The sequence below is a fragment of the Barbatula barbatula genome, assembly GCF_947034865.1.
Source record: "Barbatula barbatula genome assembly, chromosome: 25".
In the NCBI taxonomy this organism is placed as follows: domain Eukaryota; kingdom Metazoa; phylum Chordata; class Actinopteri; order Cypriniformes; family Nemacheilidae; genus Barbatula; species Barbatula barbatula.
In genome coordinates, this window is record NC_136788.1 from 15936296 (window position 1) to 15950176 (window position 13881).

The 13881-nt window shown below is 42.1% G+C and overlaps 1 protein-coding gene across 2 annotated transcripts; it reads right to left on the reverse strand.

The window, feature by feature from the left end:
• Window positions 1-640: 640 nt before the first annotated feature.
• LOC306890479 (protein phosphatase 1 regulatory subunit 12A) lies at window positions 641-13609 on the reverse strand. Of its 2 annotated transcripts, none has more exons than XM_079450246.1 (24): window positions 13232-13609; window positions 9692-9822; window positions 9163-9281; window positions 8341-8497; window positions 7747-7891; window positions 7497-7571; window positions 7099-7181; window positions 6664-6854; window positions 6486-6586; window positions 6057-6254; window positions 5887-5969; window positions 5616-5801; window positions 5445-5543; window positions 5250-5340; window positions 4369-4482; window positions 4135-4228; window positions 3959-4047; window positions 3821-3877; window positions 3258-3280; window positions 3114-3177; window positions 2925-3029; window positions 2445-2495; window positions 2270-2320; window positions 641-1569 (listed from the first exon to the last, which is right to left on the reverse strand). In XM_079450246.1, the coding sequence occupies exons 1-24, from the start codon at window positions 13505-13507 to the stop codon at window positions 1483-1485; spliced, it is 2670 nt and encodes an 889-aa protein (XP_079306372.1). In that variant the 5' UTR covers window positions 13508-13609; the 3' UTR covers window positions 641-1482. The 2 variants fall into 2 exon arrangements, with proteins under 2 accessions (XP_079306372.1, XP_079306373.1); XM_079450247.1 differs by having other exon boundaries at window positions 3959-4044; window positions 13232-13522.
• Between the last annotated feature and the right edge of the window lie 272 nt (window positions 13610-13881).

Below are 13881 nucleotides of genomic sequence, written 5' to 3' on the forward strand. Positions count from 1 at the left end.
CAGGCCTGAGGGATATTTACAGCAGAACTGCTCGGCGTACCTTATTAGGAGCGCTGCTTGTTGTCAGTGTATATGTAGATGAGACAAACAGATCCCAGGATGAGGGCTGGCATTCGCTCTCGAGGGGTCAATCAGTTTGTTCAGAAGGTAACCGGAGGCTGATCTCTGTAGCATCTGTAGGAATCTCCCGGACGACCTTGTATTCTGCGTTACCCTGCTGCGTTTGACCTTCTCAACAAGGTGTCAACCAAGAACTACATCACCACAGAATTGAAATTATTTTGCAGATTCTGTTTACACAGTCCTGTTTTACTGTAACTCCCCGTCTCTCTCTCTCTCTCTCTCTGTGTGTGGGAATGCTAGATTATTACAGCTGTTCTTGTTTTTTCTGATGATGTAGGACATCTGCTAGACGGAGGGACATAGACATTACAGAGCAATGAGTGATGAGAAAGAGCCGCAGATCTTAAAACACAGTGAGTTACCTAACCAAGGAAAGCACTAATAAAATGAGATCGCACGAAAGGCTAAATCAGATCAAATCCAAAAGACTGTAAATTTCATCTAGACGTTCAAATCATAAAACTCGTCATTCTGAAAATAAAACATTTGACGCACAGCAAAGAAAAGGGCACCGGGCTACAAACACACATCTTTTATTAAGTGCCAACATTCATTCAATATATTAGAAAAACAACACGTGGAGAAAAATGCAACTGATACCATGTTACAGTTTATGGCGCTTATGATGTCAAACGAATAATATTTGTACATTTACACAATAAACAAAAGACATTATCCTTGCTCACGAAGACTACGACGGATTCACACAACAGTAAAAAATACGAAAATAGAAATTTCCGCATCGCTCGTCATAAGTGTCGCATTAAAAAAACAAGATGCATAGCATAACAGGCTGCGAACCCACCGCCTCGCGTGTTTTCCGGCATGTTACTGATTGTCGCCCCAATTGTTTGTTTGGTCAATAAATCTGGAGTCAATAACTTGAGCGACACCCTCATATCCAGGCCAACTTTTTGTGGATTTTGGGGTAAAACCTCTCAGTTGTGTGTTTGCGTGTTTTGCAGACGCAGCGTGCAAAGATGCAAAACAATACTGCAGAGCTCAGCTGTCCGAGATGTGGAATGTGCGTCGAGTGTGTGTGGTCACGCTTGTGAGAATGTGCATGGTGCATGCGTCCCCATATGAGTGCGAGTGTGTGTGTGAGAAAAAGAGAGAGAGAAAGTCGAAGCTTCGTCTCCTTGTTGGTCTCCTGAGAACATGCATGAAGTTCAAACACGCCACACGCACACGTATAGCAGAAAGGTAAAAGTCAAACTGTGACCCGTCCGCATAAAACAGTGACATTCTTCTCGGTAGTTTTTCGTGTCTGACGGTTACCCCTCCTCTCTCGCCGCCTTTGGCCCTCGGAAGGATGTTGGGGGAGGGGTGGGACGTTTCTCTCTCTCTCTTCTCCGCTCTCTATTTGGAGAGTTTGCTGATGACTCGAATCAAAGCTCCGTTCTCGTCCTTCAGCCTCTGGTTGTCCGCTCTCAAGTCTCCTAAAACCTGCACGACAGACACGTTCAAGTTATTTCCCGAGGACTTCACCTCTGTTGCATTGGCTTGTCGGAAACCATGAAATAATCACAATTTTTCCATTATTCATTCAGTTTTGCTCCAAAGCTATACGACTTTCTTTAGTCTGTGAAACACCAAATTAGATGTTTTGGAAGAATCTCACAGCTGCTGTTTTCTGAACAACGACAGGGTATTTTGACAAAAAAGAAAATGGTTAAAGACTGGTATAGATGTGCTATAATACAAGTTTGTTCTGTATCTCACACAGCTTTTGGTTTCAGCACATTTGTTTTGTACAAACTTCTCTTTTTCGAAAGCGTTAGCTGTAAAATTCTTGTCGTACACGTTTGAAATGACATGAGGGAAACCAGAAGTGAACTAAAACTAATTCAGTACTTTCTAGATAATTTGCTAATTCCCAACGCTGACAGAACTCAAATCTTAAGATGGAAATCTGTCTATAACTCGTCACTTTATCGCACCGCACTTGATCGTGTAGCGACACAAACGTCTTACGCTAAACAGGTTTGACTTGTTTTAGCTCAGCTGTGTTGCTCTCAGGGATAAAGTATTGAGCAACGTACATTTAAAACATTTCACAAGATGGAAGCACATTGGTTTATCCACAAACTGCTTCTGAGCCAACCAGCATAAAAGCACGCATGTCTACAAAGTATTTCGTTCTCACCTTCAATTCCTCTTCAAGCTCGGCGGCACGCCTCTCTAACATCTTTCTCTCCTGAGAGATCGAGATAAAGAGAAAGCAGATGTGACCTCATAAGATCCAATTCAGTCACCAAACACGCGGCTGACTAGAAGAGCGTTTTTCAAGCGCTCTTAACAGAATTAAAGTTTTAACTCACTGTCTTTTCCATCTCCAGCAGAGCGGTGCAGTCTGTGAATCTCTCCTGCCTCTGTTACGCACAAACATAGTTACGTTCTCTCACAACCATATCAAAAGGAAACTAAAGGGAAACTTGTTTATAGTATCAGCTCTTAGTTTAATTTTCAAACTATCTATTTATTTCTAAGCACAATAGATCTAAATGACGTCAAACGTATAACATGAAAACATACACAACTAAAAATCATATAAGAAGATTACTTCTGTGAGCCGGTGTAAGTTAAAGAGACAAAAAAGATTATGGTACATAGAAATAGCTCATTAAAACATAACGCTAGGTCTTTATACACCGGTGAAGTCATAGTTATGTATATTATATATATAAATGCCATTGTTTTACTTTTTCAATTTGTTAATATTTATATCAAATATTTAGGTTTTGGTATTATGATAACCCTACATCAATCCACCAGATATGCTTTCGTGTGTTTGTGCGCACCTGAGTGGCCTTTTCCAGCTCAACTCGTGTCATTGAAATGGTTCTCTGCGTGTCTGATAACTGCATCTGCAGACGGCGGTTTTCCCTGGAAACCTCCTCAAACATCTGAGACACAGACATGCGAATACAGACACGTTACACACGCAAAATTCCGCGTAACACACAGTTAACCTGCAAATTCCTCCCCACCTTTTTAAAGTCCCTGGAATCCGATCCTCGCGTGAGAATACAGTCATTCAAGACCGAATCAGACCTGAGAAAAGAGAGATGAAATAAGAAAACCACACGCCACGATGGCTTAACAGAATGAAAGGTCAAAGGTCAGACTCATACCTGCTGCTCACATGCCTGTCTGTCTGCAAGAGGGAGACAGAAAACAATTCACACTTCGGGTTTAAAAGATAAACTAAAACAAACTAAAAGAGTCAGGCAATGGAAAAAGAAATTGAGGGACTGAATGAACATACTTAATACCTACGAATGCCTCAGATACTTGAAGTAATTTAAAAAGAAACAACTTTAACAATGCAATGCTGTTTTATAATCAAAACAAATCTGATCGGTTAATTAAATGTGACAGAGTTCAGCATGGATTGTTTTGCGATTCTGTCAAACATTTGTCTGACGTCTGAAGACTATTGTGCAGTCGCATGGGTGATTTTTAATGGTCTTTTTACCTTTCAGGAGCCTGAAAGATACAGAACATCTGTCTTTGTACACCAAGTACCAGCATGAACTTTGTATAACACAATAAGCAGTCCACAAAGAAACAAAATTCTACAGAACTGAAGAAAAAACCTTTTTCACACCCATTCATTCACACTATTCCTGAGAAAAAAGCATTCACACAGGAAAGTGTCAATCAAATGAAAAAAGAACAATCTGATTGGTCAAACCTGTGGGTCCCGCCCACCACTACTCTCCTCCTCTCCGCTGGGGTCATTGTCATCGCTCTGAAAACACAGAGAGGTCAAAGTTCCATCACAAAATTTCTTGATGAGCTTTTGGTTTAGTCAGATGTGTCCTCCGGTTACCTCCCCGGGCCTTCCTCTCCTCCGAGCCCTGGCCCTCCTGCGCTCTCTCACCCACTCCTCACTGTCTGCCGCAGCGCTGTCTGCATCTACTAAACAAGGCATAAACAACGTTAAACTTAGAGATAACCAATCATATCTGTGTGTCATGAAATCAAGATTTAGAGGTGAAACTTTACCTTGTCTGTCGGGACGGGGTGCGCCGGGGGGATGCGTGAGTCCTAGCAGATCTGACTTTTGCAAGTTAGCGATGCGAGATCGCCAGCTCACCTCCTGCACACCAACACGTGACAAAAGAAACCAAATTAAATCATTTTGCAGTTCATTTGAGAGAAATCAATTTTGTTTCGTTTTAATGATTGTGTAAATGATTAATGATTGTCAAACAAACACAGCAGCTCGACCCTTCTCACCCCTTCGTCTCCCTTCTTTTGCTTTGCTTCTTTCTCCTCCTCGTCCTTCTCTTTCCCCCTGTTTTCCGTCTTCATTGTCTTCTCCGCTTCCTGCAGGTCTGTGAGAGTTACACCCTGAAGACCAAACGCGAGAGTCACACAGAGACTCCACAAAACCGTTTCGAGCAAATGTTTTCCTCGTGTTAGGGTCAGGGGTCCGGTTAAAGGTCAGTGTCCTACCTCTTCCATCAATTTGCTCAGTATCAGCTGTACGAGTGTTTGTGTCACCAATACCAGATTAATCAACCCCTTGTTTTACAGAACAATTATCTAAACATCATTAAAATCGGGGCTGAAATATATATTTAAATTATCGAAATTTAGTGCAAATGTACATATTGCAATAGTTCGCAAAAACTGAATGACTTTAATACTTTAAAGCTACGTATAGTCATTTGTTTTAGGTCGACTCAGATAGCAGAGAGACTTGTGAAACAGAAGCTTTTTCTATTCTATAAAAATGCAAAAGATGCAATTAGATCAGTTTTTAAATATATATATATATTTTAGAAATATATTTTAATATCATCAATTGATTGACACATTTTAAGCATTATCGTATCGCATATCGCATGATTATAAATTATTGCATATTACACCTTTAGTATCATGCAACCCTGCTCTAAAACGCACAAATCTAATCAAATTTAGTCTGATAAAAATTGAGACAAAGAAGAGACCAAGTAGATAAACTTCATTATGAGAACATTTTGCTTCACAGTTAGTAATGTAATGAATTAATCCTGTTATAAGGATTTATTTATATAAATAAAATTAAGTTTTTGCCAAGTATCCATAATAAAAAAACAATGATTGTTGGTTAGTAATACGATCAGACAAACCTGTGTGGAGCGTCTGGACTGGCGGAGGTGTCTGGATCGGGCTCTTCTCTGAGCCTCAGCCTCCTCATCCCGCACCGGAGTCAGATAAGACCTACAACACACACAAAGCGAAACCTAGAAAAAAAGAACTACAAAATCTTCCCTGCTGAATAATTTGTGTAGATGCACACGCTCAAGTACATCACACACACTTACTTGCGTCTCTGTTTGGCATCTGTGTCCCCTGTCGTGGTCACGGAGTTGGAGGTTGTCACCGAAACAGGTTCCTTCTTATCGGCCTCTTCCTGGGCTGATCTGTGAGAGAGTCTTGAATATTTAAACCCCCAAAGCACAAATAAAAATAGAAAGAGTGAGAGACACACGAACCTCTGAGCCACTAGATTGTTGAGACGACTGAGTCCAGAGGTTCCTGTGGTTAAAGAGGTCAATGAAGGGTCATCGAGCTTCCGTCCATAAGATGAGCTGCGAGGTAACAAGGGGTTCTGACCCGACACGTCGTTGCCGGACTGGTTGTTCGATCGGCGTGTGTATGAAGAGCTCCGGCTCAACCAGCTACACACAGAATGATGGGCGAATGATTTAAAACAGGCGAGTAGACGTACAGTCGGTGGGTATAAAATGGTATCTTGTGTCTCACCTGCTGGAGTTGTCCGGGTTGGTGTCTGAAATGCTGAACAAGCGTCTGGACTGAGTGGGCTGCACGCGGGCAAGCCGGGGCTCCTAAACACAGGAAGCGATGTCATTTTAAGACAATTATATCAATCTTTGTATGTCTGTGTATGATGTTTGCATGTGTTTGTGAGTTACCTTATTATCGCTCTCAGAACTCAGTTTGGGACTAGATGCCGAGCGTGTCATGCCCAGTTTAGTTTCAGAGCCCTTGAGGGTGTCACCGGATGAGTCGGAGGCCCTGGCAGAGCCCAGCGTTACAGAGCTGTCCGCTTTACGCAAAGACGTCCTCCAGGAACCCGGAGCCTCTGTGGTTGACGTCTGGACGGGTTCTCCCTAAATGCAAATGACATAAGTAAATAAATGAAACTTATTTTAAAATAATCCTGGTATAATAACTCCTAACAAAATCTACCCCGACAAACATTTTGTCGGTTTATTATTGATTGATTTTTGAAAATATTTGGACCAATGATTTTGGACGGATAAAAACAATTCCATACAGTTCCCAAGTTATAAACAATAACGCGAATATGCTTATAAGCGCGGCAGCACAGCTCTCTTCACCTTTTTAGCCTGGTTTCCAGCTGTGCCGGTCACCGTAGCACTCGCAACCGAAGCAGAATTGTTGCGCTTGTTGTTGATCATTTCTCGAGTTTTTGCCTTTTCTAAAAAGACAAGTACAGACATTCAGCTGACGCCATTTCCAGGATAATAGTGGGTGTGGCTTATCATCTTTGGTCACCTGACTCAGCGTCGCTCTCCGATTCGCTCTCTTCCTCTGAACTGGAGCTGCTGGAGGCTTTGGGGGCGACCACTGTCCTGGATTCCTCGTCCTCCTCTTCGGTGGGCGGAGTTTGGAGCGTGGGGAGGGCGTGCTTTTCTCTCTCGTGAAGCGTGATTTTTTCTCTGCTGCTCATACGAGAAATTGATGTCCTGCAGCCAGTCAATACATCAGAGACAAGCCAGTGAGCAGACAACATGTGCTACGACATTTTTTATTTTCCCCATTCAACACAACTGTACAAGAGATAAAACTATAATGTCCAGTAATGCACACTAGTGTAGCTTACACACAGATGTGTATGACCCAATGTCTTCATCATAGTTAAAGATAAATTACAAAAAATAAACATGTCATGTTGGGATTCATCACACAGGAAGTGATGCGTGAAGTTACCTGCGAAGGCGAGCGGGTGCCGTGGAAACAGTCGGGCTGGTCTCAATGACAAGGGACTGGATCTTCTGTTTCTCTGAACGCATCTTTACAAAAACAACAACAGCTCTTTAGGTTTAAGGCACGGATGTTTTAAATTAGCTATCGCTAGACTATGATATCTGCATTTTATAGCTGTTGCTCTCAGTGTTGTTCAATTATTTGCCACCATTCAAATTAAATAAACAAACAAACACATTGCTGCATCACACACACACACACACTCTTGCTTGCTTGCCGAACATTCTTTTGGCAAAGATAACTGCTCGTTTACTTGCAGTGAAAGCGTTCTTTGAACATACTGTAAGCAGAGAGACGATAAGATAGCGTATATATAAACACACGCATACATGCAAACTTACAGCGTTCTGCTTCTTCTGCAGCTCTTCCAAGACATCGACAAGGTTCTCATCGGCTACATCGAGTGGAGTCTGGCCCTATGAGACACAATCACACGGTGCGTTGGAATACTTAATTGCGACTGTTTAATACTCGCATTCTCATTTTACTCGCATAGACAAAATAATCACAAATAATCTTCATTAAGTAATGACTGTATGTTAAATGATCTTTATTTCTGTAAAGCACGTGTGAGTGTGTCTGCGCTCTTACCACAATATTAACCGCACTCATGTCACACATGTGCTCAACGAGCAGATTACAGGCCTCCTCCTGACCCCAGTGAGCAGCCGCATGGAGCGCCGTCCAACCGTCACTGTCCCGACTGTCCACGTCCACCACACACTGCAGCAGCACCCTGACAAATGATTTATCAATTCAGGTCTGATCTGCATTTCTATTTTTGGGTGCACATCCTTTTTCAATAAGATGTTCTCAGAGCCCGACAGAAATACAGTACACCGGTTATAGTGATTTTCTTCTTTCCTCGAAAAATCTAATAAACAAAATATATGTAACAGGGTAGCAAAGTTAGCATAAAACAAGCTATAATTTAGTAGGTGCTGGGACGAATGTTGATTAGCCTGATGAACACGGTCAACACTACACACACTTTGAAGTTGAAAAATTCGCCCAAATTAAGCTATTACTCAGTATGTGCTAGACAGTTTGGGAACAAATGTTGGTATGACGTTATTGATAAACTTAACTTTGTATTATTCCTACAATAACGTTTTGATAACAGGGTGTGCTTGACAAATATAGTCAACACCGCATTGCCATCTCAGTAGACACGCTTGAACTCACTTTAACACCTCAATGTATCCTTTAGCAGCAGCTACATGCAGTGCCGTGGCCTGCGTGTTTTGATGAGGGACAAGAGAGCCAGTTCCTGCCATCACGGCCGTGGCATCCTGAAGCATGACTCTCTCTTCCTCCCTCCTGGCCTGCTCCACATCGATACCTGTAAATTCATTATAAAGTAACGGTTTTACAAACACTTACACACAAAGTTGTACTCACAAGGTACCCGGCAACTACAATTGACCGCTTTTATCGAAGTACAAAATTCCTAGCTCCCGAAGGCCCATTTAGCTTTGTATAATGCGTGGAGGTTATTTCTTTGAAACAGGAAGAAAGGGTTACATGAGGACTTTAAATCTTTGAAAGATGAAGAGTTTTGGCCTTCATGCAGACTTCATGCTGATGGTCAAATGTCTGGTGGTGCGTGTACGCAGTGGATCAGTGAGAAACACAATAAACTGAGCTATCTTGATAATTAAATGCTACAGGCGTTCAAGATCATTCTGTTCTCAAGTGAGTGACACAAAAACACACTCATACCCACATTCACACACACGTCTAACAAGCGTTTATAAAAAGGCACAGGCAAATGCAGTATTTTAATAAAGCCTTTGATGTGGCAAGTTCAGGTTCTGTGGCTCTCAAACCCTAACACATCCTACGAACACGCTAAAAAAAGCTTGTGTTGGGCGTGCGCATGCGTTTAGTTTTAATTGGATCACACAGATCAGACACATGGAGTGTTTAAGACGATAATACAGCGCTGTCGGAATGAGAATTTTGCAAGAAGCGTCCCATTTGTTGAATAGCTAAAAGATTTCTCACCCTGTTTTTTAATCTCCGCTTTCAGCAGTCTCTCCATGGCATCTTCAGTGGCGACGTCCAGGGGAAGTTCCCCCTCGCTGTTTACTGCCCCCACACGCGCCCCGTGTTCTATCAAATACCTACGACACGGCAAAGACGTAACTATTAAATAGCTGACAAAACAGTAGACTTTCATCAATTATTACTCGTTGTATACAACTTTTAAATGACAGATCATTTGCAACAACAACATTTTGTGCAACTTGCTAGGAGTGTCACAGAATACAAGTTCTGTACTTTCAATGACCGCGTTATTAAGAAGTGTAATTCATTTAATGGTTTCAATCATTAATGGATGTATCGATATGTCAATTCTCTTGGCCACAATAATTGTGTATTGAAAACATTGAGGACAGCCTTTGCGCTATTATTGAGAACACAGCTATACTTATAACCTAAATCTGTCTTTTGGATTGTCGCAGTCACATATCGTAGATGTATTTTGTTGGAAGGCAGGCAGCTGATTCAAATTTGGGACGGAGCTACTCACTTTGTGATTTGTACGAAACCGCATGAGGCGGCGGCGTGGAGGGGCGTCCAGCCTTCGTTGTCTCCTCGGTTTACATTACTCCCGCTCTCTACCAGAAACTGAACCATTTCTGCATTCTCATCAATACAGGCCTAGAGACAGAGAGAGAGAGAGAGAGAGAGAGAGAGAGAGAGAGAGAGAGAGAGACAAACACAGAAACTGATGTCATACAAATGTCTGTATGATGTACCTCTCATACACAGGACACTGTTGATAACAGTTTTAGATTTATAACACTAATGATACAGTCATGGCTTTCTGCTGACTACTAGTGATTCCTAGTGACATTCACATATTGCATCATGGGAAATCCATGTTTTTTGTGTGCTCAGAGTTTCAGGATGAAATAGCTGGCATTAGCCCAAGGCAAAATAAATGCTCTCCAAACCGATTACACAAAACCAATATGTGCTCAAATGTAATTCAGTCAACCTAACCGAGTTCTTTGATGTGCAAAACAACATTTTAATAATATATAAACTGTATAACAACTATACAGTTAAAGCATATGGTCTCTTTAAATAGCTTCAAAGTTGCTGAATGTTACTTTTTACAAGTAGCTTCTTGTAATGCAGCTAAATACTTTTCTAATGTCACATGTAGCTTGGCTGTATACTTTGAAACTGTGGGTATCCATCATTTATAGTAGCTTGAGGTGGTTGGCAAGCGTAACACTGCAGCAGTAACACACATCAGCCTTTGCTTTACAGTAACATGGATTCGAGGGGGAAAATGGGCCCAACATCCTGCGGCCTCGAAGCAAATCATCATCTCTCAGAGGACACCGGCAGCCTATAGAAATCTAAACATACACTGCACTCGTTTTTCACTCTCTCTCTCTGTGTGTGGACAGAAAGACGTTTCTATTCATAACCCCTTTCGCATTGTGTGGGATTCTATAGAACAGTGGGAACCTTCTTTACAGAGAAGGTGTGAAGTTCTTGACTGGGTCACTGTGTGTGTGTGATTCAGAGCGACTGGCCTTTCCTTCTGACAACAGCGGCTTGTACTGCATGAAGAATGTTTTCCATGCGCTCACAAGAGAGAGAGAAAGAGAGAGAGACTTTGGATAGAAGGGACGGAAAAATTTAAAGAGCAATAACTATATTTAATTCCCGTTACCGAGCAACAGGAGAACAACAGGACCAAGATCGGGATGAGCAAGGACAGAGCATCATCGCACATGCGAGCGCTCACACCGCTTCAATTCATTATAAACATCTTTAAACACGCTCATATAGACTCAAGTAAACTTTTGGCCCCACACACAAATGTTTATACATAGGACGAAACAATATTAAAATAAGTATTCAAACGCTTAGACCATTTTGGATATAATACGAATATTAACATAAATATTATTATGCAATAAGGTGCAAGCGCTATACCTATACCGCACAAGAAATACAATATAGCAAAACTTTGACTGCTTTACTATTTTATAAAGAAATTACATAATATATTACGGACACACATTTTATCCAGCAAATTCCATCTTAACTCTAGAAGATATCGGTCTTGACATGGAATAATAAAGTAAACGTCAGTAATGGCTCTTACTGTTTTGAGCTATTGGGTCAAGTTGAAACGGTTAATTGACCAATCAGCACTCAGTATCTGCTCGATATATATTTCTAGTTTTGATGAGATTTTGAATATTTTATCAAGTAGAAGCTTGCACGCGCGTGACAGGTGGAATTTATAAAAAACCTTCAATTGTTCTAGCTTGGGATTATTCAATACATAAAAATGAATGACGGATAAACAAGTTAAAAATTTGCTTGTTTAAAAGCTAGTGGAAGTCAAAATGTTTGAGTTCTTTTAAGCCGTTGAATACGAAGTTCAGGTTTGTGTGTTTGGTTTGACTCATGATGGTCTTTCTCCTGAGAAACACTTAACAAGCAGGAAAAGATCTGGTCACAATTCTTTTCCCTGACCATCTGCGTACGGAACGTCTGTTTACTTCAGGACGATTGGGTGGTAAACCATCGTTGTTACTCTATCTGTGACTGAGGGGAGCATATGTGTTGATGTTTGTGTATATGTGTGTGTGCACGTGTGTGTGTAGCAGAGAGGCAAAACAGTGTCTTTAACAGGATGTGACACTGATTCTGTCCAGAGCTAAACACACACACACAAACACACACACACACACACACACACACACACACAGAGGGCTGTGTGTTCCCAGGCTTACGGTCAGTGTTCTTCAAGCTATGATTTCATCGGTGCTTTTTCCTCTCATAAAATTCAGCTTATGTCACGGCAAAACAGAGTATGGACTTAAAGCTCGCCACGCCACGCAACAAATCAAACCAAAACATTCAGTAACAAAAAGCAGTTTCCTCTAATCTCAAAAAGATGACCAAAACACAAAACGTAACGTAACATGAATTAAGCAAACCAGGGTTTAAAGTCGCATTTCAAAACTGCATCTGACCTGTCGTCACTTTTGAGAACGCACACGGACACAAGCGTGTACGCGTGAAGAAGTGTATACATGTACTTAGAAGGTGTGACATAAGGCCCAAAGCCGCCGTTGCTGCATACCTGCGCAGCTGTGACATCACAATGACAACTGTAACATCGGCAGAGCGCTCAGCCCATAGCTGCGATTTTTTTTTGTTGTTTTTATAAATTCCTCTAATCACGCTTATAACATTGAAGATGAATACCCTGCACAAGGGTTAGAAAGTTTCTACTTGAAGGACTGAAGGAAAACAATAGCACAATATATAACCCCTCCTAACCGTAGAATTAAACAAACATTCGAAAGTGAGAAAAACAAAACACAAAGCCTATATCAAAAGGTACAAAACAAATTCCAACCATTCCTTGAAAGAGCTCAAAGATATGAAGACAGTCTTGCTGTGCCTGTTAAACCTGGATGCTGGTAGGCTGAAATCACAAGTGGGCAGTAGCCACAATAAACATGACAGCTACGGGACAGGCCCAAGACACTCCCTAGTCTTCATTTATAAAGAAAGACACATACACAAGATGAGTGCCAAGACAGCACGGATGCAACCTTCCGCACACAATGTAAAACAAATATTAAAAGTAAGAAAATGGCAACAAGTCTAGATGAAGGCAGAAAAGAGAGGCCGAGAACTTCTGGTCCAGATCCAGAACTTTGCCAGCAAGGCAACACAGAACCTAGGCTATATACATAACCATCATTTCAATATTACCTTTCAATAATTACAATGTGACAGAACACACAATTCTGAGCTATTTAAGCAGTAATTTAGCAAAGACCCACTGACCAACGTACAGTAACGGGACGTCCAGAGACGGACAACGCATTTCATAACTTGTAAGACGGGATGTTACAAAGTTTCAACTCGAATGCAGATTTGAATGATCGCTTTTGTTACAATGTAACACTTCACCAGATCCGGCGCGTGTGCCACACGGTTCATGAAGGCGCAGAGAAAAGTTTGCAAAGCGTTCAAATCCAATCTAACGAAAGCGTAAACGCGTCACGGACGATCCGGATACCTGATGCAGAGCCGTCAGTCCGTCCACATTGGCGTGGTTGATATCAGCTCCCTGTCGCAGGAGTTCCGCCACCTCCTCCTGGTCCCCAGCGGAACAGGCGGCCATGAACACGGCGCCCTGGGCGAAGCGCACTCGGCCTCGTCGGTTTCCGGGAGCGGAGGACTGGCCCCTCGCCTCCGCCTCGGTCCGATCCGTCTCCGAGCCCTGCCACCGTTGGAGCTGATCCTGGCGCCGCTGCTTCGCAGCTTCGGACCGGGATCGGTCAGTGGCCGCCATCTTCCTCCCTCGGTCTCACCCGGGGAGTTTCTGCTCATCAGACAAGTGATGTCCGATTCATTGCTTTGAAGATTCGGTCGAACCGACTCACAAAGCGCGCGTGAACGACTCCCGTAAGGGATCCTTAAAACAAATACGCGTTTTATGGTTTCCATCGCGAACACCGGCACGAACCGTGTACCGTTTACTATTAAAACCATTGCAATATCGTCATGTGCTAAAATTGGGCTCTTATTCCAGTAGGATTCAATTGAGTTCTGTTGGTTCCCAACATGTTACCAGAGATCCACAGAGACCAATGCAGTTTGCATTTGAAACCAGTGTGACTCCCAATATAACCATTGGATAGATTTGACCCAGTCTGTCCAATGTAG